Source organism: Candoia aspera, chromosome 3, assembly GCF_035149785.1.
Source record: "Candoia aspera isolate rCanAsp1 chromosome 3, rCanAsp1.hap2, whole genome shotgun sequence".
Lineage (NCBI taxonomy): Eukaryota > Metazoa > Chordata > Lepidosauria > Squamata > Boidae > Candoia > Candoia aspera.
In genome coordinates this window covers 208,459,183-208,485,744 of record NC_086155.1, presented here as the reverse complement: position 1 = coordinate 208,485,744, position 26,562 = coordinate 208,459,183, and the positions used below count along the sequence as shown (strand labels likewise).

At 46.4% G+C, this 26,562-nt stretch overlaps 1 protein-coding gene across 2 annotated transcripts; it reads right to left on the bottom strand.

Annotated features, from left to right (window-relative positions):
* On the bottom strand, window positions 1-26,562 carry RECQL4 (RecQ like helicase 4). Of its 2 annotated transcripts, none has more exons than XM_063299753.1 (24): window positions 26,440-26,562; window positions 26,279-26,312; window positions 24,882-24,991; window positions 24,086-24,229; window positions 21,902-23,013; window positions 20,296-20,395; window positions 19,901-20,030; window positions 17,619-17,741; window positions 16,619-16,765; window positions 15,387-15,479; window positions 14,327-14,463; window positions 14,138-14,221; window positions 13,237-13,425; window positions 12,751-12,933; window positions 12,065-12,254; window positions 10,358-10,635; window positions 9,121-9,258; window positions 8,300-8,456; window positions 7,562-7,712; window positions 5,784-5,956; window positions 5,318-5,504; window positions 2,960-3,113; window positions 1,777-1,885; window positions 1-219 (listed from the first exon to the last, which is right to left on the bottom strand). In XM_063299753.1, exons 1-24 carry the CDS (start codon window positions 26,521-26,523, stop codon window positions 98-100), a joined length of 4,329 nt encoding a protein of 1,442 aa, XP_063155823.1. In that variant the 5' UTR covers window positions 26,524-26,562; the 3' UTR covers window positions 1-97. The 2 variants fall into 2 exon arrangements, with proteins under 2 accessions (XP_063155823.1, XP_063155824.1); XM_063299754.1 differs by having other exon boundaries at window positions 7,562-7,691; window positions 26,440-26,561.

Genomic DNA, 26,562 nt, shown 5'->3' with positions numbered 1-26,562 from the left:
CGCCGCCTCTTCACAGCCACAGCAACCTGCACTCAGCCTTGAGGAACAAGCAGCTCTGCGGTGGGGCTTCATCTCTCCAGATTCCGCCCAGCTCAATTCATTTCCAACGGATGATCTCCTCTGTAGCCAAGCGCATCATCTTATGGAAGTCAAAGTGAAGGTACTTCCTCCAGAAACGACGGTCTCTGCCATAAATCTGAGCTGGGTAGCAGGGACTCCCTGTGTAGACAAAGCAACCTCGATGAAGCAAGCACTGCAACAATGTCAAAGAGCCTGATGCTTGCATTAGCAAAGCTGAAGCAGCAGAGAGAGCAGGAGAGCTGCTTGCTGGGGCCTCTTTCGTAACTAGCTAATTCTCTGTCATCAGTACAGCTTTCACCCATCCAAGGATCTTCTCTCCCTACCATCATCTTTTTTCCGATTCTGCAAGTGGTTCTCCAGTCCTCAGGGAGAGTAGAGCTATAACAGAATGGGCCTTGTTTAACGACCCTGCTTTGCAAACAACTGTGGCTCCAAAAGGGGGTTAAAGACTGATAAATTCTACCTCAGTCCCTTTCAAGCCCCAGCCCCAGCTCTCTCATCTTCTCTCACTGTGTTTCATTTCTTTTTAGAGATTGGAGCAACTCATCCTAATATATGTTTTTTCACTACCTTTAATTTTCAACCTAATTAATTTTTGGGATAACAAATGACTTTCCTGCTGGCAGCCTGCTTACATTCAACTTCATTCTGCTTCTGCAAGCAATCTGTGCAAGATAACTAATGGAAATAGTTTTGTTGCAACATGAGGAACCCAGTTGGCAAGTGGGGGGAATGTCTGTCTATAATTCCTAATGAAGTTTTTGTTTTGTTTAATAAATGAGCAGTCGTCTTTGGTTTTTTTTCATACTGACATCTGTCACCACTTCACCACTTAAAAGTCTGTTGGATCCCTTAAGGAACAGAACACAAGATTTAGAAGACTAGTATGGTGTTGGATTTGGACTAGAGAGACCCAGGTTGAAGTCATCACTTGGCCCTGAAGCAAACAGGTGAATTTGGGGGCTTCAGCTCTCTCTACCTCACAGAGTTCTTTGGGGGTAAAGTTAGGAGATACATACACATAAGTCGTTCAGATAGAAATGCATTACATAAACAAATGTATTATCCTATGTTGTTAAACTCATTTTTAAATTGTGCACGCTACCCTTAAGAACTAGGTTATGGTAGGAGGCATAGTTAATGCTGTCACAGGCACCATCTAATAAGTGTCTGTCAACAGCCACAAGGCACAAGGCCTCTCAGGTGTCTTAGGTTCAGTTTAGTTGGATGGAAAACTTCATTTCACCAGCAATGTTAAATCGTAATCTGGATATTGAAAAGTAAGGCTACCACTGTGCTGCGACGATCTGGTGAGCAGGAATAGATACCTGTATTTCCCAGAAAAACTTTGTAATTTTCTTTTTTAAAAATGAAACAATACAGCCCATCAGCTACCTGTTAGCCCAACGTTTTCTTGGCTTTGGAGATCTTTAGTCAAATTGCCGTCACCTTTTCTAGTTCACCCCAGTGGACCTCTGAGCTCATAAACCAGGAAAGATTGGATCTGGTTAGTCCTGGATTTAAAAAACTCTACCTCCAAGAAAGCTGCGTACGTGTGGCTGTGTGGTCCCAGGGCTCAAGGCGATGCAAAGGAGGCTTTACCTTGTTTTCCCAAATGACTGGACAAAGGCTCGCCAAGAGCTCTGTGCGTTTCCTAATCGGCAGAGTGCAGATTCCCTATAAGAGGAGTCTTACCGATGCCATGGAAAATCCTGGCCACAGCCCTGCCAGAGAACGTTTCATCTTGGCGGATGGAGAGGAAGTGGCGTACGTCAGCTCGGATTTGCTGTTCCCATTCCTGAAACTATAATTAGGAAGCAAATTCAAGAGAGAGTGAAATTAGCATTAAGGGAATAAATGTTGGCCCATGGTAGCAACACACCATCTCAAGCAAGGACCAAGTTTTCAACTTCAGTGCAAACGTTGTTAAATTATAAAATTATACAGGCAGGAATGAATGTTTCCTACCGAGTTCGACTAAGCCACTCCAATCGAATTAGGATGGCTTTTTACCACCTGCATAATACCAATGCCATTTAATGGATAATTTTACAGAGATGCACGGATATTAATTTGAACTTAGGACGCTGCTTTATAACACGTTACACTGTGATTGGCAGTGGCTCCCCCATAGCTGTCGGGTCTTCCCTAGTTCTGGTTAGAGGTGGAGAAGGGCAAGCAAGCTCGCTCTCTGCAGGAAGAGGAGTGTCTTTCTCTACACAAGAGACAAGAGTGGCTTATGGCCTCTCTCCCCCCGTCAAGGAAGATTCCTTGCATGTTATTTAGCAAGAAGCATAGGAGGCTGCCTTCTGCTATCCATATTGTTAACAGCTCTGCAGGATCTTAGACAGAAAAGGCCATTTTTGGTCAGCTGCTCCCTAATAGCTTTAACCAGAAATACCAAGGATTGAGTGGATTATGGTATTGCAGTTAAGAAGGCAGCAGGAATAGAAACCAAACTTTTTCCTCTCAAAATTTACTCCATAATAACACAGACCAAATATATAAAAGGGAGTCCATCTCCTAAAAGATACTTGGCAATGCCTGGCGACACCCAGAAGGGTAAGAAGGGTCAGCTGAGGAAGAAGACTGAGTCTGTGAAGTTTTGGAAACTTTTCAGGGCATACGCAAGAGAAGGCAGCAAATTTCCACAAATCATGCCTAGTTGGGGCATAGAAAGTCACCCTCTAAATAAATAAAGCAAATCCCCTGGATCGACCTTCCCACTCTGGCACCCTCCATGCGCATTGGGACTGCAACCCCCAAGTTTCCCACAGCCTGGCAGAGGCACCAGCCTGCAGAAGGCAAGCCAGGATGGGTGCTTGTGAGCATCCAGGCTTTGGAGCCAACAGAAGGGGAAAGATTTTCTCACTTGAACATCCTGGAGACGGTCAGCCTCATGCTCTCCGCCCAGGAATGTTTCATCCAGCGCTGTCTGCTTCTCAAAATAAGCCATCAGCAGGGACTTCAGCTGGGTACTTCTCTCCTCATTTGCATGGTCACAACACAAGGCAGATGTAGGGAAAGCCACGCTGTGGAAAAATGCGCAGACCCACAAGGGAGATAAGGCACAGTGGAGGTCCAGCAGGACTCTCAAGGACGGCCTGCAGTTGTGCTCTTTTACCAATCGTGATTCTATGTCAGAGATTCACCCTTCTTACCAATTACTTTCAGCATGGACAGCATGTCTTATGGCAATATACATACAGACAAAAATGAAGCCACAAAACCTGAACTGTTCGTGAATGTTCTACTCATCACAGTTCATTTTAAAACTTAAAACATTTATTGATAGAAGTTATCTACTACTTCAGTCCAAGTGGGGGGAGAGAGAGAGAGAGAGAGAGATGATGGCCTGTATTTTAATCACTGTTACCTGCCTTGAAATCATTTGAAAAGACAGGATGTCTAGTGACTACGCGTCCACGTCCATCTGCAGTGTATAGCTTTTGTCAGATTCTGGAGGCAAACCAAGGAATCTCAGTAAGGTGCTTCCATTCACGCAGCAGCTTTGTTTTATGTTTTCCCACCATCCACAGTATGTCTTCAAAGAACTTTGCAGGGTGCTTTGAATCCATCTGCTTTTTTTTGGAGCAGAGGTCCCAGCTGGTCTTCCATTCTGGAATTAAACCCAGAGGCTCTCCTGTCACGCACCAGCCGGCCTTCCAGTGGGCCAAAACCTCTGATGCTGCTCTTTACAAAGCGCAAGCCCTCCTGAAACAGCCCTCAGACTGTGTAGGAGGAGAGCACGATGAAGCGCACCCCTGCCAGGCAACCAGCCGGGGAAGCTGCAACTCAGTGAGGGCATTTGCTTCTGATGCTGGCCTCTTTCAAAGGTCTTGGAAGAAGTTCTTAACCCAGAATCGCAGGGTTTCTCAACCTCAGCAGCTTCAAGATGAGTAGACTTAATGCTGCCTGAGGGTATTCTGGGCGTTAGTCCACACACCTTAAAAGTTGCAGAGATTGGAAAACGCTGCGTTAGAGCAAAGAGGTTATGCTTGCTAACACCTTGGGTTGGGAGAGATTTATACAGCTCCTGCCCTGCCTTTATTTAAACACGCCTTTAAAACCTGGTTGTTTCTCCAGGCCTTGGGTTAACATAGGTGACAGACTCTTTATGTAGTGTTCTATTTTTTTAAGGATATATATTTATATTTATTTCTATTGCCTTATTTTGTACACCGCCCAGAGTTGTGACAGGTTGGGGTAGCTTATAACTTACTTACTTACTTACTTCCTTCCTTCCTTCCTTCCTTCCTCCTTCCCTCCTTCCTCCCTTCCTTCCTCCCTTCCTCCCTTCCTTCCTTCCGTCCTCCCTTCCTCCCTTCCTTCCTCCCTTCCTCCCTCCCTCCCTTCCTTCCTCCTTCCTTCCTCCTTCCCTCCTTCCTTCCTTCCTTCCTTCCTCCTTCCTTCCTCCCTTCCTTCCTTCCTTCCTTCCTTCCTTCCTTTTCCTTCCTTCCTCCCTCCCTCCCTCCCTCCCTCCCTTCCTCCCTTCCTTCCTTCCTCCCTCCCTCCCTCCCTCCCTCCCTCCCTCCCTTCCTTCCTCCCTTCCTTCCTTCCTTCCTTCCTTCCTCCCTCCCTCCCTCCCTTCCTCCCTCCCTCCCTTCCTCCCTTCCCTTCCCTTCCCTTTCCTCCCTTCCTCCCTTCCTTCCTTCCTTCCTTCCTTCCTCCCTTCCTTCCTTCCTTCCTTCCTCCCTCCCTTCCTCCCTCCCTCCCTCCCTCCCTCCCTCCCTCCCTCCCTCCCTCCCTCCCTCCCTCCCTCCCTTCCTTCCTTCCTTCCTTCCTTCCTTCCTTCCTTCCTATGTTAAGCAGATGGGAAGACTGCTGATAAGAACAGTGGGGAAACTGGGCTCTGTACAAAACAGAGCAGCCATTTTTCCCAGCTGGCTTCCAGGGTAGAAACACCCATTTTGTATCTCCAAAGAACCTCTGCTTTTTTCTCTCTGCCTCAACTCATTTCTCCCTTCATCACAGAAGTGAAATCGAGGTCTGGATTTTTTTTAAAAAGCAAATTGCAGAGTATTCTTCAAGCATGTTAAGAGTTTCCCGGAAAGACAGTTTGGAAATGGAGAGAAAGCAAGAGCAAAAGAGAAGCTCGCAAGCAAGATTCCCTGCAGAATATATATTAAGTTACTAGAACGAAAGCTTGCCTCCTTTCCCTTCACTTTACCGAATACTTAATTCTTCTGTGCTCGACCAGCCACGCAGAAGAGAGACACACGGCCTCTTTGCCCACCTCTGAAAAGCCTGGAGGCACACGTGGAGCTGGCGGAGGGCTGCCTTCTCACGATCCATCACTCGCCGGTGCAGGAAGTCACACACAGCATCCAGCTCATCGTCAGAGAGATCCCCGTAGCAGCGCAGGCGGAAGGAGAGGTCCCCGAACTCCACCAGGATCTCGCTCTTCCTAGACCCTTGGGAACCTGGGCAGGAAGAAAAGGGTGGTGGGAAATGTCTTGAAGTCACCAGGGCCCCCAGCACATTCTGAGCCACTGTCCCGTGGCGGAGGAAGATATTCCCCGGATGCAGCAGACTGCAAGGGAGGCCTCTTGTGCTCACGAGTCCTGAAGGCGAGGGATGAGCGGCAAACCGCTTCAGGTGCTCTGCCTCTTTCCTGGCCCGTGACCGAGAACTGGCTCAGCTAAAAAGCCTCCCCAAATGGCCCTCTGCATGCCAGTCGGCCAAGCTCCCCACTGGGTTACCGTTCTGCCACTGGGTGTCCCACTGCAGCTGCCGCAGAGCGCGTTTCACAGGCAGGACCTCCCAGCCCATGGAATCAGCCAGCTCAACGACATCGAACTCCACAGAGCTGGCCTGGGTGGCGCAGATCCCTTTCAGGCGCTGCTGGGCCAAGCAAACTGCAAGCGGGGGGCACCTGGAGGAGGAACAGGCAGCAAGTGAGGAGCCCAGGAGAGCCAACAGCCTATGCTTACCAACCGAACCTGACTGCAGGAATGGAACGAACAGAGACACCTTTTCTATACTCCAACCTCAAAATCCTGAGATTTACTTATAGAATTTATACACAGTAGTGGCCCATCTCAATCTTGTGACTCTGAGGGGCTCATAATGCAAGACGTAAACACAAAAAATAGTAAAATGTCATAGCTGCAAAGCCAAGGCCCCTAAAAACTGTAATCCAATCAAACCATACATGTTGGGCTCTACGCACTTCCTGGCCCTGGCCCTGGCCCTGGCCCTGGGGGAAAAGCCAGGTTTTTGAGGCCAGGTCAGCTGCTGACAGAACACTGATGATCCAAGATTTAATGCTGGATGAAAGGGCTGACCCAGCTGACAGAAGAGGGGATAGTTCATCCCTTCGAGCTACTAGGCTACTCTGCGGTCCAGCTGGGTAGGACCAGAAGGCAGGAACCCGGAGTGGCCGACCAAACCCCATCTTGTTGACAGCTGCTCCTCAGTGAGTGCTGCTGTGACTGACCAGGACAGTCTGCGCACTGCCCACCCTGCTGCCCAGCAGCATCTCCTGAATACCCAGAGTGGTCTCAGACACGGCATTCAGTGACTCATGGCTCCATGTCCTGGGGGACTTCAGTGTCCACCCTGAGATTGTCTAAGGAGCATCTGCAGGCTTCTCGACCGCGGACCTGTACCAGTGGCATCTGCTCCCACACGTGCAGCAGACCACACACTGGTTCGGCCTTCTGTCTGGCTAACGCTGGTGATCTGCAGTCCTGGGTAACTCCACTGCCACTGACAGATGGCAACAGGTGGCCAGTCTGAAGAGTCAGCTTTGACTGGAGCGGCTTAGAAGCCACTAAAATAAATCTGCCAGGGCGGAGGAGAACTGGTTAAAAGAGTCTGACCTAGGCACTTTCCTCCCCCAGTTTGGCTGCATATTTGAACAACGGCAATATCGTGTTCAAGCCAAAGGTTCCCAAATGCCAGCTGCAGCAGACAGTTCCTTTCTGCAGTAAAACTGATGCCCTCATGTGCCAGGAGGAGTCTGTCGTGTTTGGGGGTGGTTGTCGTCGTCCAGGCTGTTACGCTGTGTGGCTGTTTTTAATTGTTTTTAATTGCATCCTGGATGTTGTAAGCTGCCCAGAGTCTTTTGGACTGGGACAGCTATAACAAATCCTCCTCCTCCTCCTCCTCCAACTTTGCGTGCCAAATTTTTGGCTACTGGATTTGAGTGATTTCTGGGAAACAGCCTTGCCTGTCATGAGCACTGATGGTGAGCAGGAGGGGGCCCCTATCCAGGGGGGAAAATGCATGCATAGTACTGAGGAGTTAAGCAGCCATTCAAAGAGACACAGACCAGACCCACCTTAACTTTGGGGGTTTATCTGCCTGGGTTTTCTCACGCTTTTTCAGTTTGGTAGGATTTTCTGTCTAACGTAGCAGTAATAAAACACTAGAGACTTTCTCTTCGTCTCAGCGTGGTTCCTGCTTGTCAGGACATTGTCTCTGAATATCCCCACCTGTTCTCACACTGTCCCGTTCCTTTCCCTCCTTCCCTCACCTTCGAGAAACCGTCCGCAGCTGCTGAGGACCTCTGTAGCACGAAACCCGGCAAGAGGAGAAGGTAGAATGCAGCAGCTCTACCCAGCGACAGGGGTGCAATTCCAGGTAACACAGAAGGGTCTCTGCGCCTGAATGGTGACAAACGCCATCTATTACGTGGACGGGAACAAGCACCGCCGTACCCACTTGGGAACATATTTGCTGGGGTTTTCCACCCGTCTGGAAAGCCCCCACCCCAATGTCCACAATTGGACTTGTGCCATCTGTTGACAAAGGATCTAGGCAGTCTTGGTTCAGCTCAGAAACGTCTTTTTAAAAAACCAAGCATCAGGAAACCTGCCCTCCTGCTCAAGATGGATCAAAGTCTAGATGACTTGAGCTTCGGGCCCCAGGGAATCCTACGGTACGGAAATCTTTTCCCTGGCGGCTCCTATTCCAAGACCAGGCTGGAAATCAATCTGGAATGCCAAACCCTTGGCTAATCCAAACCCGGTTAGATTTGAGAAGCCACTATGTTTTCCAGTATCTTATTAAATACTGGCTGAAAGTTATCCTGAATCAGGTTTGGATTCTTCAGATAAGGAAGAAGTTGAGGCAGCACAATTAATCAGGGAAGACACAGAAAACCTCTTCAGCTCTTTCTTCTTCTCAAGCCCCTCTGATTGGCTGTATGTCATATTTAAGGCTTCGGGAAGACCATTCTCAGCTCTCTGATTCCTAACCCAGCGGTCCTCACCTTCTTCTCGGATGTCCAGCGCTTCCACAGCCTGCTGAATAGGGATGGCCCTCTCATGCCTGTAACATATCCGTGACTGTCCATTTTCTGGCTCAGGTGGCTTTTCTGAGCTTCCTCCTAGGGCAGCTGGCATCTCGGCATCCGCCACTTCGCAGCCCTGGTGATTAGAAACATTCTGGCTGCGTATGAGAGGAGTGCGGGGGGGCAGGGGGGAGAGGCTCTGGCTTTCATCTCAAGGCTTCAGCCCAGAGGGACAGGCTAACCAGAGGGTCAGGGGGTCCTGCTGGGCTTAAAACTCTTTCCCTGGGAGCAGAGTTTTAGGTTGATGCCTGATATCGCCACTGGCTTCTTCAATCCCTCCAACCCACACAACTTGGGGGAAGAAAACAATGTGGCTCGACTAGGAATTTTTGAGAGGAATGTGCAGGAAGAAGAGAAAGCAGAGTTCTCCTGACCTGGGCAACCAACTGGCTACCCAGGGACCGACAGGCCTTGCGGGCTTCAGAGAAGCCAATGCTGCCTTCTTCTGCTCAGATCTCTAAGGCCTTTCCCTTTGGGTCATGTGCATGTTCTTGAAAGTCAGCTAAAGCCCCAGCTGAGATTCAGGAGCACATTCAAGCAATTCTGGGGATGCCTTGAAAAAAAGATTGGGTTCAACAATGCGAGAAAATGAGGTGGTCCTTCATTGCACAGCCTGAATCAGCTCTTAACCACCACAAGATAAACCCAACCACGCTGGTTCTCATAAGGAACAATGCAGCTTTCAAAGAAGTCTCTGGCCGGTAGTCCTCCCCTACACCTGCTCGCTCCCCTCTCCTCACCTTGTTGAGTTCCTGCTGCTTCTGATGAAGCTCTCGGCATTTGCAGCGTGAGAAAACCATCTGCACAAGCCTTTTAATGGTGAAGAAGTCAACTGTGTCTGCGTAAATATGCCGCCTCAATTCATGCAAATCCTCACCCTGGAAGGAAGAGACCAGCTTTGTGAATGGCAGAAAAGCCTATCACTCATTTCATCAGGTAGGCAATCTCTGATCAAGGCCAAGTGACCATGGTTTGTGTCAAGACCACCTCACAAGGGGGTAGTGAGGGTAAGGGCAGATAAGGAATGTGGCCATGAATTCTTGGAAGACGACCCAACAGACTGAACTGCACTCTATGAGGCATTCTGTCTTTGATGGTTAGTTGAGAATGAAATACAAATAAAGTAACAAGTGCCTGATTAAAACATAATGCAAATAAAGACAACCAGCAAAACACATTAACTAAGAAAGAAGCAACAATTTACTTCAACAGGCCGTCAACTTAGATGCCAAGAGCCTGTCTCAATAAGAATGCCTTAGTGGTTTTCTATTATTTTCCAAGCACAAATCAGCAAGCCAGCGTCACTACAACAAGGAGACAGTCTACAGAGGGCACCAGCTTTCTCAACCCGATCCCTTCCAGACGACCGTAGGCTGCCAGTCTTCTCCACCAGCAGGACCACATTGTCCGGGAATTCCGAAAACTACAGCAATCCAAACTCACCAGAACGCTTCAAGCTTTGGAAGGCTGCATCAAGGACCAGACTCCCTCCTCTTCCCCATGACCCTGAAGTACAGCCAAGATCTGTCCAGTAGAACGTCAGACATTTGGAGAAGAGCTCCCACTGGCTGTTCCATAATTGTGGAATTATGCAAGTTCATCCAAGCTTCAGCCTGAATACTTTCCAGGAACGTCGCAGTATCTGGTTTTCTCCACCAGAGCTATGCAAGGCCTAGACTATTTTCATGTCTGCTAATAACTTTTTGTACTGCCACTTCACACATTGTGCTCCTGTTAGCCTGCTATGCACCTCCATGATGGAGGATAGAAATGAAAAGCAAGAAATCCTTGCATTACAGCTGGCTATACACCTCCCCGCTTCATCCCAAATCCTCATGGCATGAAATTGCTACACAGGGATATTTGATTCCAGGTGCAGAATTCCAAGCTCCTTCACAAGCACATGATACACGCACAAGCGGCTTTCAGGCTTAAGTTCTTCTCTGAACAAATCCCACAGGATGAGCCATGCCTCACCTCTGGGTTCAGGAAGAGATGACACTGGGCTGGTTTGCCGTCCCGTCCTGCCCGCCCAATCTCCTGCACGTAGCTCTCAAAGTTCTTGGGCATGTTATAATGCACAATCCCGCGCACATCTGACTTGTCCAAACCCATACCAAAGGCCACCGTGGCCACCACCACTCGGAGCTGTCCAGACATGAAGCTGTTCTGCACGCGGCGGCGTTCGGTGGCAGACAGGCCGGCATGGTAGGCATCGGCAATCCATCTCAGAGGGCGGCGGATGCTTTTTTTAGCTACGTGGAAATCAAAGGAGAATGAAGGCAGGGCTCACTGCAACTCTGGGAAAAGCATCCCGCAACTAAACCACAACTTGTTTCAAGGATTCAGATGTGCCAAAAAAGCTGGTTTGTGTTCCAGAAGCAAAAGATTTCATGTCTCTTTGGCTGTGTTCCAATTCTGGAAGGATCTCCCGTGAAGATGCTTAGTGGGCTCCTACTCTGATATCATTTTGGCACTAAGCAAAGATAGATTAATTTCCTCCCCCAATTTTAAAGTGTAGACTGCTTTATCTTGCTTATAGTTTTACAGTGCCATTTTCCAAATGTTTCTGCTTCTGATACGTTGTCTGCATGTTTTATGGCACGTGGCAGCAGTTACCTGGGCTAAAGAAATCCAAGAACAGCTAAGTTACTGCTGGGATAGGAGACCACCAGGGAATCCCAGCACTATAGGCTAGGCCAGGAAATCCAAAAAAACTGTCCTGGAAAAAGGCAATAGCAAAACACATTGATGCCAAATATTCTGAATGAATATGCCCATGGAGTCACCAAGAGCCAAGCCTGGAGGAGTCTGTTTTCAGCTACTTTGTTTATTTTAAACCTGCCTTAGGAATTTCCTGGATAGATGTTTCTGTAAATAAAAAACAAGCTGTGACTTTCCAGTGACCTAGTCCCAACTCCTCTGAATCATAAGATACATTCCCAGATGTCTCGCCTGTGACCTGTTTTTATTTTTCATCTTGTAATTTGTGTGTGCATTAAAACCAGTCTGTCCCGATCTGGTGCCCTCCAGAAGTCCTGAGACCGCAGCTCCCAATATCCTTAGCCTGCATGGTTTGGGGCAGCACAGTCTGAGAATCCTGGAAATTGTGGTTTTACAGTAACTCTCCCAGCAGACACAAGCTTTGAGTGGCTCTTGATTCAGGGTGGTGGAAGGCAGCAGCCTGGGTGGGAATCGGGCCTGCTTCCTTGCCCACCCTGACCTGAGCAACCCACATCAGCCTCCTGCCTCCCTTGGCTTCCGACTACACCTGCGATCCGTTCACGGTCTTTCTAACCAGCCATGACGCAGGGTGATAAACAGGCCTCCCTGCTTGGAAATCACCATGCTGCAGCACAGAAGGATGTCGGCTCTCAAGTATCCGACTTGAATTCTAGAAACCTAAGAAGCCTTTAGAAGCTTTTTCAGTGAACACTGAGGTTGTCGGAAGGGGTTGGACGGAAGCCATTGTGCAGGTGAACTTTAAGGGGGCTCTAGTACTTTCCTGCCTTCAAGGGTGTGGTTTTGCTTATGCCACATCTACTGTCATCCGCTCCAAGTCCTTGTGTTGGGGAAGGCTGCAAACAAATGCTTCAAAAAGAACAATTGTTCTGCCACATCCTTTATTCCTTACCCAGCTGTTCCCCAGCTTGGTTCTGCCAGTAACCCCCAGTCAACAACTACCTTTGGCTTTCTTCCTTTTTCCAGGGAGATGGTCCTCTTCTTCTTCCCTGGGTGGGGTTCTTAGCTTCACCCCCTGGAAACACGTGCGGATGAACGCCGCAATCCGTGTCGTCTCTTCCCGGCGCGTGCAATACACAATGATCGAGTCTAGGCTCCCAAATCTCTCCCCTCGCAGCAAACTTACGAGAGCCTGCAATCAGTTAACGTTTTTCAGCAGAGGTGCAGAACTGTTTTCCTGGATAGCTTAGGAAAACATGCTTGTGCTGCTGGAGATGAAAGAAAAGAACACCCGGCAGGAAAACATTTCCTATCTAGGGAATTATTGATTGCATTTGTAGCTGGCCTTCCTCTCAATTCTAAGAGATTGGCCCCCCAAACGAGTTCTCCCAGAGGAGTGGATTTCTGAACCCGGATAGATCCATTCCAGCATTCCGGCTACTAATACTGCAAAAACAAGGCGTAACAACCTCTGGATGGGAAGTGCAAAGCACAGGATATCCTTCTGACTCCTGTTGATGGAGAAAACCAGATTTCCTAGAGAAGCCTTTAGATTCCACCTTATCGGGAGCTTCTGGAAGACACGGCTCAACGTTCACACCTACCAACATCGGGAAAGAAGACTTCTGAACCCCCCTCCCCCCGCCAGCCAGCTTTTATGGAAGCATCAGGCCAGACTCCAGACTTACCTGATCCTTGTCTCTGTCCGCAGAGACAGACAGGCACAAGTCAGGAGGAACTGCCACAGAGCGCACAGCCAGCCCCTCGCCCTCTGGGATGCCCAGGTGATGGGCCACATCTTGTGCCGTTGAAACGGTGGCAGTTGCTGTCAGGCCCAACAAACACCGCACGCCCAAGCGTTGCCGCAGAACCTGCCAGGGAGAAACGGTGAGGCACAGGCCACCTAATCTGGGAAGCGCGAGAGGCCAAATCCCCGGCCGTGTGCTTATCTGTGCCCCGCCGGAGAAATAAGAAGGCCCCCCCGCCCCAGAAACGCACGCTCATGCCTGCATGTTGCGTACTGCTCTTCCCAACGGAAGAGGAGAGTTTCTCCCATTCAGAATCCCAGAGGCGTGGCCTGGACGGGATCTGGCAAGGGCAGCCCCCAAGCCACCCCTCCCTGCTCCCCAACCCATTCCCACCCGTCCTTCGCATGGCAGACCCCTGGTCTGCACCTTGCAGAGCCGGAGGTAGCAAGGGCGGAAGTTGTGAGACCACTCGGACAGGCAGTGCACTTCATCGATGCAGGCGAAAGCCACAGCGGGGAGCTGATCTGCAGCAGGGAGGCAGCTGGCCCTTGAGAGGCCCCCCCCAACCAGGGCCTCGGGGGAGAGCAGGAGCACCTGGACTTTCCCGGCCTTTACCTGCAAGCACACAACCCCAGCAGGTCAGGGGCGCGGGCTTTTATCAGCTTTGGAGGTTCAGCCACAGCCTTGCTTGGCAGGGTTGAGTCCCCCCCTTGACCCCTCCTCCTAACAGACCTCATCTCCGCCCCCAGCCACAGCCCCTTTCCTGAGCAAGAGGATGAGACTGGCCTTGGCTACCAGTTAGCCCGATTTCTGTGCTGCTGGTGGTAACCATGGTTAAATCTGCCCTTGTCCTCCTTTAAACCTCCCATGGAACTGTCCTAAGATTAGAATAGTCAGTGCCCTGCAGCTTAGAGCCAAACGTAGTAGGGCCACTTCATCAGTGCCCCGCTGAAGGGTCAAACTAGGAATGAGAACGTCCCTGATCTGAACCAAGCCTCCACCCCACACCCTCCAGGGGCTTAGGCACGGCTTCCTCCAAGTCTCAGCCCTTCCCCACCCCATCTGCAACAGGGAGAAACATAAGGGATTTATGTTACTCCGGGTTCTTGTAAACAAGTGCTATGAACATTCTGAAACATTACAAAGGTTAAGGATTATTTCACTATTTACAGCGTAAGTTCAAAGCTGGAGGCTGGCAGGGACCCAAACACAGCACAGCGACCTGGCCCTACCTCTGCTGAGACCACAAATCCCACAATTCCTAGACTGCATGGGCATTATGGGCCTTGCAGGGCAGTATATCTTTGCCTCCATATGGTTGGCTCACCCGCTCCATCGCAGCCTCCCGCTGAGCCTTCGTCATGTTGGAGTGGATGCAGACCGCCTTCAAGCACCGAGGAAGGCCAGAGACCTGCGAGAAATGCAGACTGCGCCTCATTCAGAGTTAGGCAAACATGGACCCAGCAACAGGGACAGCCACACCAAGCTCCCGATCCAAGGGCACCTTCCAGCTTACTTGGTCATCCATCAGTGACACCAAGGGAGAGATCACCAACGTGATACACGGGGACCGCTTGCTGTACAGATATGCAGGGAGCTGGTAGCAGAGGGACTTTCCCATCCCTGTTGACAAGACCACCAAGGTGGAGAGCCCTGCAGGAGCGTGAAATTGGCAGTCAGCCTCAGAACCAGCAGCCCTGGGAACCTTCCTCTGCACTTGGCACTCAGACAGAATTGCAGTGTTAGAAGGTCATCTAGTCCCACCCCCTGCTCAGTGCAAGGTTCGCTACCGCACCTTGGACAGACAACCACTGAACCTCTATATTTATTTATTTATTTGTTTGTTTGTTTGTTTGATTTGATTATATGAAGACCTTCAGTGAGAAACGCCCCACTCCACGTGGCAGCCTGTTCCAATGGCTGACAGACCATGCTTTCAAAAAGTTCCTAACATTTAGCCTGAATCTACTCCCTCAAAGACCAGAAAGGGTTCCAAGCGGTCTTGTGAATGCATGAAGAGAAAAACATTCCTCCAACAAATTGCAGGGAACTGTCCACAGAGATGCCACAGGGGAAGTCCGTCTAAAGAGTTAGCTAGGATGCAGAGTGCCCACCCACACATCACAGTAGAGCGGACATAGCAGAAAACAGGAATTTCACGTGGAGGATTGGGGAACGGAGGCCCTGTCCTGCTCAGAAAAACGGAGGAGAAGCCACACCACATTATATTTCTCTTTCTATTCATTTTGCAATGCAAAACCATGCTCCGTAACACAAAACATGCATTTTCACTGAATATACCCAGTAGACAGAAGGCAGCTTCAGGCAACCATGGAGACTCCCCATGGGGCAGCACAAGCATTCCAGGAAAGAGGGAGATGCCCTTTGTGCCTGGCACCCATCGATGCCAATGTCACCCCACCAGGCCCCGGTAGGAGACTAGGACAAACGGAAGCCAACTGAGAGCCACCTGCTTGTCCTTCAGAATTCAGGTTTGCCAGAAATGTCTGGCCACCAGCAACCACTGCCAGGATCCATCTAAGTTAAGGGTAACTTTTTGCTCCTTTATGCCTTACCTGAGAGTATCCTCATCACTGCTGTTTCCTGTCCTGGGCGGAAGGAAGTATAACCCAGCTCAGCCAGCGCTTGGAACACTTCGGGAGGCGTATCTGGACAAGACAGTGCACAACCGCAGTCAAAAATGCCTGTCCTCAAGGAGGAATCAGCAGGAGCAGCTGATCAGGAAGTCTTCCACCTGCCCCGTGGCCATTTCAGCTGTAAGGAAATGGGCTCAATTCCGATTCCAGGTTCTGAAGAACTTGAGGCTTAGTGGGGTAGGACGAAGATGCTGATAACTCCAGCTGCTACTTCCTACCTTCAGCTGTATATGGAGAGGACTAATGAATTAGTGTAGGAAGCCCTCACCTTTCTGAGGTTGAGGCTCGTTCTTGGCTGCTAAGTGGCAGGCCTGAGGCTGTAGTCCAAGTTTGCAGAGCCAGGACAAAAATAATTTTGGGTCAAGTCAAGTCAATCATATATTATTCTCCTGTCTTGTTTTTTTGGTGCTTTCGAGACCATTTTGACTCCTGGCAACTGCCTGGACTAGAGGTTTTCCTGGCAGCATTTTCGGAAGTGACTTGCCCTTGCCATCTTCTTCCTAGGGCAGAGACAGAGGGACTGGCCCAAGCTGACTTCGTGCTAAGGCAGGACCAGAACTCAGTCTCCTGGTCTCCAGCCTGATGCCTAAACCATACACCAAGCTGGCTCTCTTCTGCAATATTAAAAGTGACGCATCTGGTAACAGTATTTGGATGCAGGACACGTGACCCCACTGCCTCAGGTTGTGCGCCCCTGCACTGGAGTTTATGAAAAGTGGAATCTGGAAGCCAGAATACTTGTATTTCCCTCTAACTCCACAGGGGTCCACATGTGACAGGCACTTTCTTGTCGGCTCCTTTTGTCTGAGGATTTGATACACGCATTCAGCACCAAGAGGCCTCTGGCATCCAAAATTAAGTATTTGATTCTCTGTGATAGAAGCATCACCTGCACAGTTTCGTTTGGATGAGACTACTGGTGAATAAAATACAGAAACTCTCTAAGAATATTTAGTTGTGGGCCAATGGAATAAAAAGCGTCCCGGGAAAAAGCACTTAGCCGCTCATTCGACTGCCCTAACTCTGGCCCTGGTAGCTGGCGACATCTTTTTAGTAGAACTCAAGAGTCTGGAAGGACCATATAATGAGGAGTCTTTAAACCATATACTCCTTGGGTTTTTGTTTTTTTTTACCTTGTGTCTGAGCCTTACCTCTCACCTCCTTATCCGGCCCCAGTTCGTAGAAAGGCTCCATTGGTGCAGGGGGAGCGAACGCTTCATATGCAGGCCTTCCTACTTGCAGGCGACCTTCTTCCTGAGCACCCTGCTTCGGGGTTTCTTGGCTGCTCTCACTTTTTGCTGAGAAAGGAGAAATGACTTAAAAATCCTTGCTGGAGGGAGGTATTGTGATTTTTTAAATTGTGTCTTGTTCTGTTTATTGTATTATTTCTGTATTATTTTCTTGTTGATTGCTGTCAGCCACCCAGAGTAATGTAAGTAAGTTGGGAGCCATGTAAAATTTCTAAATAAATAACTTCTCTGTCTCACTTTCAACAACAGCTGGGGGGAAACCACATTTTTTATTACTCGACAGTACTGCTTCCAAGCTCCCCTCTGCACTTCACTGAAGCCATCTCTTAGGCTACCCCAGCTCCCACCCCCATGGCCAATAATGCATTCCGAGTCTTAGCTACCCTTTTACTGCTTCTTGCCCAACTGGAAAATACTTTTTTGGATCTCCCCATAGTCTCTTTTGTCTATAATTAATAACACACTTCAAAGCAAAGTTCTGTATCTTAACTCCATCAATGTATTTAGCATGCGTATTAGAGCAATTGCAGTAAAGCCTTTTTTTTCCCTCTTAGGCTGCGATCCTGCACATCCTCTTAGATGGAATTCCTTTTTTTATTGCTTTTTTAAAAATTTATGTCATACATTCAGCCTTCACTTCTTGCCTGTAGAAGATATGTGCACATAAGCTACAAGTGTTTGTTCACATTACACCATTATTTCTGCATCTTACAGAAAATAAATGTTGCTTTAAAAATCACCCGTGGGGTAATGGAAGCAGAGGTCATGACTGGTGATGGGGTAGAAGCCCTAGTAGCAACCCAACCTCGTGGTGATGCCAGGCCTTATCTCCTGGTCTGAGGCGACCCAGAATCAGTCTAGAAGATACTCTGGCATGGCGGACGCAGCGCTTGCCCCTCACCTGAAATTATTGTGTAGGTTGTGTTGGTCATTTGAGCCACTTCCTCCAGGGTTAACAGAGGTACTTCCTCCCCAGCAGCACAGCGGTCTTCCTCCAGCAGGGTGCCAGCGGCAGAGAGACGACCTGCGTGGGGCATACCAGAGGAATGCAAACAACTTGTTCTATGTGAGTGCAGTGTGTGCGCGGGGATTTTCTTAATCATGTGTTTGTATTATGCTTATTTTAGTTCAGATAAGTATTTAAATGCTTTCTTTTTATGCCTCCGCCACTTATTAAGCCTAGTAACATTGGGAAATTGACCTTGAGAAATATTTTGTCTACATGGACATAAGGCTCTCTGTTCAGCTAATATGTTCAGAACAATTTGAATTATTCTTTGAAAAGCATTAATCAGGGGAATCAGGAAAGAACACTGGAAGGTTACTGGCTCTCAAGTTGAAGCAACAAAAGCAATACCATTTTATACCTGGAATTCAAGCCAACAATGGTCAGTTATGTAGTGAGACAGAGGTTATTAATTACCAGTTTAATTATTTTTATACTCAGTTGCATTAATATTAGACCTGTAACCGAATAGCAAATTATTAATTTCTTGGGAAATACCAAATTGAAGGAGATCTCTGAGGACGATTTTAAAAAAGCATGACGGAACCAATGAAATTACAAGAAATTAGAGAGACAATAAAACCTATGAAATTAGTGAAAACCCCAGACCCAGTAAATTCCGCTGAATGGTATAGAACTTTGATAGATGTACTGGCACTTACATTGTAAGGGGCTGATGATTAATCATTTATTTATGTAAGATATTTAGATGGCTACCCATCTTATGACCCAAAGCTTTGGGTGGTTCACAGAACAGTTAAAAAAAAGAACCAATCCAAAACAATAAAAAAGACCAACTCCTGGCACCCTAAAACAATCATTTCCAGCCCTGAAAACTGCTAGACCTATTTGGCTCTTAATAGGTAAGCAGTTCAATTTTGATCCAGAAGCACATGAGAAATTGACTTTGTGAAATAAGTCAAACGTGAAGCTAGAGGGGAAGATGTTGTTACAACACCAGGGCCAAAGAAGGAATTCCTTAAGTTCATTGATTTATAGCGGTTGTTATAAAGACTTTGAAATATTGCATTCTGAAGATGACTTATCCGTAACATCTGCTCGGCAGTAACATTTATTGCCTAAACATTATGGCAAGATGCTTTAGCAGCCTCAGCGGTACTTGCAATCTGAGGATCCTTAAGAGGTGGAACGCGTGAAGCAAACCGAGCCATTCAGTTTTATTAGGAATTAAAAAACAGAATGAAGGCTGGCGTTTGTTACGTATCTGAACTACGGAATCAAGCATTGGAAAATCAGCGGATCCAAGTTTTAAGAAACGTAAAACAGGAAATAGAAAATATTGTTTTGTGTCTATCTGACCACCCCCAAAATGTTTTAAAAGGGTATCAGATTCTTTGGGCTGGCATTGAAAGAAATTTGAGGATTCTTCAACTCCTCACATTTGGTCTTATCCAGCCATAGCTTTGTTTTCATTTCAAATCATAGGTAGGTTAATAGAACTTTGGAAAGAAATGTAATAGTTAAAGATCTAAATATAATGCTAAATTATCTTTCTAAAATAAGTAATTTGTCATTTTATGAAGAGCTTTGGTTCTATCAATCCTGGAGCTCAGGAAAAAGGAGGATATTACGTACCGTAAATGAAAAGAAACCTGATCCCAAGGAATGCATTCAGGATGTGAGTCTCTTAACTAGTTTCAAAAAATCTTTTATCTTCTAAAAGTGAAAAGATGAAGCACGCAAAAGATGTTTCCATATGGTCTAGATTTAATGATAGGCTTAAGGACTTAATTCTGTATTGTTGCTAATTTGACAGAATTCAGCTCTTCTTTCTCTTAATAATTTTATCCGTTCTTCCTTCTTTTTGGTCACATTTAGTTTGTTTTAACCACCACCAATGAAGGTAGATCCTTTTTTCATTGGGTAACTCCCATTGTACGTTTTTCCTGTTGGTTTTGGAGTTGTTTGTATGCCACTATTAAAAATTTAAAAAACAAAGCCCTAGATCAAACAAGGTAGGGAAGGTTTTTTTATTTTTTGTTTCTTTACTGTTTACTCTTTCTTTGGTAGGAGAGAACACTGCCTTAAATTCAGAACAGTCTTTTCAGGTAAATACAGGGTGTCCCTCTGTGGCGTCAAGGCAGCCTTTGCTAATAACCAGCCTGGGTCCTGCAATCCAACTTTCCACTTTGATAATGTCAGCCAGCTGCACCCACCTTCACCTTTGCACTGCGAAGACCAATGACCACGTCCCCCGCATTTGAAGCACGTATCGGAACTTTGGTCCACAGGTCTGCCGCCTCCACCAAACTGCTGCCCCTTTTTCTGCCACTTCTGCCTCCACACCTAGGAAGAATCAGCTACAGATGAGCCAAAGGGGGCCCGTCTTGTCCTTTCCTATATCACAGCTGACCTCAGGGAATCAAGCGGAAGAGAAACGGGGGCTAGTCATGCTTGCTCTTTCAGTAAGTCTTATGGCATTGACTCCTAATAGTCGATTCTCCAGCATGAGAAGAAGAAAAAACAAGACGATAAAGCATGGAAGCTGAGAAACAATTAAAGGCCCTAAAAGTGTTGGCCCACTATGGACCTCGGTCCAAAGGTCATTTACCTGCTTGCGAAGCTGTTTTCCTTTCAAGGTGGAACTCTTTACATGGGACTTTGTCTTCATATTGAGACGGACAAAATTGCCACACTTCTTCGGTGGCATCCTGGAAAAAAATAAACACCTCCTCTCAGCGTAAACGCTCCCAGTGCTCTGGGTATATACAGCTGCTCTTTGGTTCTGGCCCACATAGACAGTAGCAAGAGAGGGCAAGGTACGCTGCAGTGGCAGCACGTAAGCCAGCTGTCCCAAACCTGGAGCCACCCAGATGTGTTGAACTACAGTTTGGCAGTGAATTGTAACTCCTACAACTCACTGCCAAACACCATAGTGGCAATAGATTGTGGGAATTGTAGTTCAAGATTTTATTTATTTCTTTATATTTATCCCATCTTTATTATTCTTATAAATAACTCGAGGTGGTGAACATACCAAATACTCCTTCCTCCTCCTCCTTTCCCCACAATAACAACCCTGTGAGGGGAGCTGGGCTGAGAGGGAGGGACTGGCCCAAGGCCACCAGCCGGCTTTCATGCCTAAGGCGGGACTAGAACTCAGAGCCTCCTGGTTTCTAGCCTGGCACCTTAACCGCTAGACCAAACTGGCTCTATCTATCTGAGATATCTCTCAGGTTGGGGAAGACTTCTATGGCTTAAGAACAGAAATTCTTTCTAATTCTCAGCCTCTGCTACTGCCGAAGGAACTTTATTTCTTTGTGCTTTCACTGTATTTATGGAGGTAGAACCTGGAGCAACTCTTGAAATTAATGGCAGGGAAAAGAACAACATGGACAGAGATGTCTCTAAGGAACCATTTCTCCCAACTGCCCTCCAAATGTTTTAAATTCTATTTTGACGCTGGCTGGGAATTATGGGAGTTGAAATCTAACATGCCCAGAAGACACCAGGCTTCAAAACTCTGCAGTAAGGCAGCGAATGAATATTTGATAGGAATTTGTCCAAAGAGGAAAAACAGCCACAATGTAATGGACCATATGGATAAGATCCACATAACGGATAGTTCTGTTTTTGCACGGGAAATCAATGTGAGCGCATCATCCTAACAAAGAGAACATTAAATGACGCTGAAACAGATGGGGGAGGGGGAGCCTTGCTTCAAGGCATTTGACTTAAGCAAACTAGGAACAATGGAATTCAATGGATGCTGCCCCTTCTTCTAAAATTTAGCAAGCAGCAGGATGTTTTATATGCCATGTAACAGGAAAAGTAAAAGGGACGCGGTGGTGCTGCGGGTTAAACCGCTGAGCTGCTGAGCTTGCTGATCAGAAGGTCGGCGGTTCGAATCCGCGTGACGGGGTGAGCTCCCGTTGCTAGTCCCAGCTCCTGCCAACCTAGCAGTTCGAAAACATGCCAAAGTGAATCGATTAATAGGCGCTGCTTCGGCGGGCAGGTAACGGCGTTCCGTTCAGTCATGCTGGCCACATGACCACGGAGGAAGTGTCTACGGACAAACGCCGGCTCTTCGGCTTTGAAACGAGATGAGCACCGCCCCCTAGAGTCGGACACGACTGGACTTAATGTCAAGGGAAACCTTTACCTGTTACCTAATAGGAAAAGTACAGTTCCCCGCTTCAATAAAAAGTGAGGGGTACCTGCAGCTTGGAATGCTGGACTTCCCACTCCACTTAGGACACTCTTCCTCATTGAGGTCTCCAAGTACATTTTCAGAAGGAAACGGAACCACCATTTTCTTTTCTTCTTCCACTTCGACAGTGTCCTGATCAAAGTCATATTCATCCATTCCTGGCTTTTGACTGAAACGGTGCCATTTTTTGACACGGCTGTCCTCAACTAGCTCTTTAGTCCTTTGGCGCTTTGTACAAACACCATGATGTTTGGAAATGCCCAGAGCAACATCATCATCACCTGCAGTATCCAGATGCCTCTTTTTGCCAGACACTTTCCCTTTCTTGGCAGGGGGAAGTTGCCCATGCCCCACATCACACAAAGCACCTCTCAGCCTGGATGAAGCTCCTTGCAGAAGACACTCCTCCATTTTCTGGCTGCCATCTTTTCTGCAAGTGTCCTGGTTTTGAATCTGCTTGATGGTGGAAAATTCAGCACTGGTTTCACTGAATGCTACACTTATCCCTTTGTTGTCTGATGCCTTTCCTGCAGTCTGATTATCCTGAATGCTCAATGTCCTGAGGTCTTCAGGACTTTGGACCAGGGGCTGCCTCTCTAACACGTCCTTCTGACAATTTTCCTGGGGAGGGTTGCAATCTTTCTCCCATTTTCTTTTCTCAGTTTGGAAAAATGGAGTCAATGTTTCGAAGGAAATGCATTCTGGCAATTCCTGGTATGGCTGTGCCCCATTAACTGGGACCGAACTGTAGTCTCTGATTAGTTCCTCCCTAGTCTCCAGTTTTGTCCCTTGACACCTGTCCAGCCATCCAGCATCCAAACTGCTCAATTGTTTTGTTATAGCCTGCTTTTGCCACTGAAACCAATCCGGTGATGACAGTCTTGGTTTTGGATCAGGAGAGAGCAACTGAGTATCAGTCAGGTCTGGAAATGAAGAAGGAAGAAGAGCTGCAAGTTCCTTGGCATTAGAGCCAGGCAAACTATTGGGGGTAGTTTTTAACAAATGGACTTCTGGTGATGGGAAAGGCACCATGTTCACAATTTGAGGTCCATCCTTCCGCGCTAATTTAACTGGTTTCCTTTTGGGAGTGAGGGATCTCCTTAAAGTCATAGGACATTCCTGAGATCAAAAGTAAAAATCAGTTAGTAAAATCAGATGGGTATCAGTGCTGAAAAATATCACAACACTCCCAAATCTTCTCAAATCTAACATTTATTATTTCATTTTTCTCTGTTGTGGTGTTGCCCGCTAACTCCATGATATTTTATTTATTTATCCAATTTATATGACTACCCAGCTATCCAAGAGACTCTGGGCAGGGAATATATTCTTCACTCCATAGGCCAAATGAAGAACTAAGTCATTTTACAATTGGGGCTCATTTGGCTAGTTTTGGTAAAAACTGGGCCTAAATGTACACTTTCACCTCCTTTTCTCCCCTACCCTTCTTAGAAGGTCAGAAGAAGCCAAACCATCAAGACTATTTGTTGAGTTAATGAGAGTATAAACTATTATAGCTTCTAAGGTTATTCTTATCTACTCATATCAGAAAATTATATTTAAAATAAGAGATAAGCCTGGTCACTAGGCAAGCTGACCTTTTCATAAAAAACCAAAGAAACAGAGGAAAAAAACCTCCTTTTAATTTTCTCTCTGCACTCTATTTCCCTGGTTTTTCTTGAGGAAGTCAGCTCTCTTGGGGTTTATTTCTATGTTTCTGGACTGGAGTGATAAACCTTTAGAAAGCTATTTTTCTAATCTTCATTCATTTTATTTGGTTTTCTTATTTCATCAGTCACAACACATTGCTACTTTAATATATTAAAAAACTGACACTCACATGTAGATTTCTCTTCCAGGCCAACTGTTGGTGAACAGTTCTGAATTATTAGTGGCTATGAGCCCAGAGGAGCGCAGTAGGAGGGATCTATAGTAATTAGCCCAAAATGAGATGCAGTAGTTTTACGTTTGTTGACAGAAGAGCAAGGATAACTTTTTTTAAAAAAGAAAATTGGTCCCTTTGCTTCTTCAATGACTTTCGGCCTCCAGAAGCCACGCTATTTCTATATTCAAAACTACAATCTTTTGCACGATATATTTTGTAACATATGAACCCAGAAAATACAATAGTGTAGCAGCTAAGTTAAGCGTGTCGTATGCATTTCTCAACTCAATCACACACTTCTCAGACCTTAATTCTTGCACCTAAGTTGCATTTCAGCTTCATCCCAAAATGCTGTGCAGAAGCCTGCAGTGCCTCTGGATCTTGGTGGGCCAATTTAGGAATCTTCTGGCCTCGATTCAGGTGAGTTCCCCAGGAATCAAAATCAGGTATCTTAGGAAATAGACCCAAGCAGAGAGAAGATGGAAAGACAACTCGGTCAATTGTTAATATTGGTACCATCTTTTCAAAAAGACCCAGACTGAGCCACAAACTTGACAATCATATTTTTGGTTGCCCTGTTGTGTAAATCCAGCTAGTGTGATTAGTTTATAGTTTACAGTGTTATGCAAATCATGACAGTTGGGTTAAATGGGTAAACCATGATTAGGTAAACTAGGGTTTGTATGTTGTGCAAACACAGCCAGTGAGTTTTGGATGCTGTATACAAAAGGAGTGAAGAAAATGTTAACTAGCCATAAGAAATATTTTAGGAAAACTGATATTGTGTTCACACAACTCACTTAACAAATCAAGTAAAGACCTGGCTGGTTTTAACCTTGGTTTATTTTTTGTGGCTCAGTGTATTATATTGTATGAACTCATCCCATTCAGCTAGTTTATGGTTCAGTATATTGTGTGAATCCATAAACTTGACAGCTGTGGTAACTAGGTTAAGCTTGTTGTACAAACCCGACCACCAGGAGGCATTGTTGAAGCAAGTTTTACTTTGAAGGCAAAAAGAAGGCAATGAATTTTTTTCCCCTTCAGGATCAGGGCTCATAGAGAACCATGTATTTGCAAAACACCATGGCCCATTCATCACCTTTTCTGGTGCTGGCCGTTTCTGATTCTCTTGCTGGCAGATCACGACAGACCCAGGTGGACCATCATGCCCCTTGGATTCCTTTAGAGCCTTGTACTCTCTGTATAGTTCTGTGCACAAATGAGATTTCTGAGCTAGCTAAGAATCATATACACAAATCAGTTCTGAAGTCCATCAAATACACCATCTTCTTTCGGCAGCATGTTATCCAATTGCTCATAGACAGCATGAGACTTAAAATATTTCATTATGTAAGAACATGTCTCTATGAAATATTGTTCAGTAGTTAATGGAGGAGCATTCTGCTTTGAAATGTCAAAGACCAAAGTTTCACAAAACATTCTGCTCTGTGTGAAAAACTATTTGGAGCAGGGTTTCTCAGCCAGGGTTCCATGGCACCCGAGGGTTCCCCGAGAGGTCCCTAGGGGTTCCCTGGGAGACCACGGTTTATTTAAAAAATACTTCAAATTCAGGCAACTTCACATTAAAGAGGTACGTTTCATTCTTTACAGGCCTACAGATGAAACAATTATAATAATTTTATAACTTCTGGCCTATATTTGAGCCTGAATGTACAAGGGTTCCCTGGGGCCTAAAAAATATTTCAAGGGTTCCTCCAGGGTCAAAAGGTTGAGAAAGGCTGGTTTGGAGTATGACAGTGGCTGTTTTGAAAGCCCTCTGAGTTTTCGAACGCTCAGAACAGCCCACTTTGCACTCAGAAACATAGTCTCAATTCAGAACATGGGGGTGGGGTGGGGTGGGGTGGAGGTTTGTGAAATGTTGCCCTCAGAATAAAATGTTTTGCACATCCCAGACAGTGAAAATTCTCTTACTGAGTTAGGCACTGAAGTGTGTTCAATTACAATTCGTTGAAATTAGTTGCTAGAAGCTGAGAAGGAAAGTTTTAGCTACAGCTCTTCCTTTAAATGATTGAAACCGTAGCTTCAATCCAGAAAGAAGTATATTAGATTTTCAAATTCTTGACCAAGTTCGATCTGAGAGGGACTGGCTGAGGGTGGATCTGAGCAAGAGCCTCTTTGGTGCTGGCCACCACAGTCTCCTCATACTATATTATAACTGACTTGATATCATTAACATTTTTGTTTTTCCAATAGTAAAATATTAAAGAAGTCACTTTTGGCAAAACATATAGCAATGCAATCAAAATGAGCAACATTAATTTATTTTTGTTATGAAACCATTTCAATTAGCATCTAGTTAAAAGGTTTTAGATAGAGATTTCTAGTCTTCCTTATCTCCTTTCTGATGAGAAAATGAGCAACAACAAAAAAACTGTTTGCAAATACAGTAACTATCACTTTCCAAAAATCAAAACTGATATTCTATCACATCTACTACCTCCAATATAATGTGGTATGGAGAAGAATCATACTTACTTTTTATTTTTTCAGGAGCATCCAGAACATCTGCCTGGAAAACAAACGAAGAAATAATTTCAAAAATCTGCTTGATTTCAGTTGTGTGGCAAATAGTTTAATCAGCCTGAATATAACAATGAGACCTGTTATATTCAGATAACAAATCACATTCCAAATACCTTGCTGGGCCTCCTCTGGTGCTCCAGAAAAAAAGAAGTCTCCCATTTCTTCAGTAGGACCTTAATTTTGTTAAGAGGGTCCATAGCTCCATTTGGTAATTTCACAAAAACTGTATGAAAAGG

What these genes read in the sequence shown, in the direction of transcription:
- RECQL4 (XM_063299753.1), bottom strand. Translation starts at nt 26,523, where the DNA reads ATGGACCCTCTTAACAAAATTAAGGTCCTACTGAAGAAATGGGAGACT. An exon ending in TGCTCCTGAAAAAATAAAAA is followed by an intron (nt 24,992 to 26,278) that starts GTAAGTATGATT and finishes ATTTGTGCACAG; the next exon opens with AACTATACAGAGAGTACAAG. An exon ending in AGCAGCAGGAACTCAACAAG is followed by an intron (nt 8,457 to 9,120) that starts GTGAGGAGAGGG and finishes TCTAATCACCAG; the next exon opens with GGCTGCGAAGTGGCGGATGC.